At 39.9% G+C, this 564-nt stretch overlaps 1 protein-coding gene across 1 annotated transcript in view; it reads right to left on the bottom strand.

The window, feature by feature from the left end:
- LOC119586201 (serine protease inhibitor 88Ea-like) overlaps positions 1 to 451 on the bottom strand; it is a 7,481-nt gene extending 7,030 nt beyond the window's left edge. Inside the window, exon 1 of the mRNA XM_037934903.1 lies at positions 292 to 451. Coding sequence (XP_037790831.1) covers positions 292 to 293 — 2 coding nt within the window. The 5' untranslated portion in view covers positions 294 to 451. The remainder of the gene's footprint in view (positions 1 to 291) is intronic.
- Positions 452 to 564: the final 113 nt, after the last annotated feature.

The raw sequence follows: 564 nt of genomic DNA, 5'->3' as shown, positions 1-564 counted from the left end.
CAGGAGATGGACGCAAGCATATACTCCATGCAGCCAGAATATTAAAGAACGTAGATATCTATGATAAATTCTACTCTAAAATATACAATAAAAGAGTCCTTGACACTGATGTCATATTTATGCATATCACGAATTTCACCGAATTTATAGGAACGAATTATAGGAAAATAATTCTTACAAACAATAAGGCCATGGATACTAAAAATACTTAATTACTTTCACATCTCAAAACAAAACGAAAATTGAAAAAAAAAATATAGCAAAACCCCTCAAAAAATCGAAAATACTTACATGCCAATCTCAGTGACGACGAAACCAATCAATGCCTAAATAAACGATTTCACACCACCTAATGATACGAGATTTTAAAAGGAAACGTTCCGTCGCAGACAGGACCACACGCACTCACGAACGAAGACTGAACGCTAAGACTGCTGCGAACACGAAGGCATCAACTTTTATCTACCGCACTCTCGCCGCGCTGCCAGGAGTACGATACGGGCTCACGTGGGGGGGGGGGGTAGGTTGTATCGTCGAAAGATTTCCTCTTACTTGGGCAGGAGG

The sequence above is a fragment of the Penaeus monodon genome, chromosome 21 (assembly GCF_015228065.2).
Source record: "Penaeus monodon isolate SGIC_2016 chromosome 21, NSTDA_Pmon_1, whole genome shotgun sequence".
Lineage (NCBI taxonomy): Eukaryota > Metazoa > Arthropoda > Malacostraca > Decapoda > Penaeidae > Penaeus > Penaeus monodon.
The sequence above is the reverse complement of the archived record's forward strand: the minus strand, read 5'-3'. Positions and strand labels throughout refer to the sequence as shown.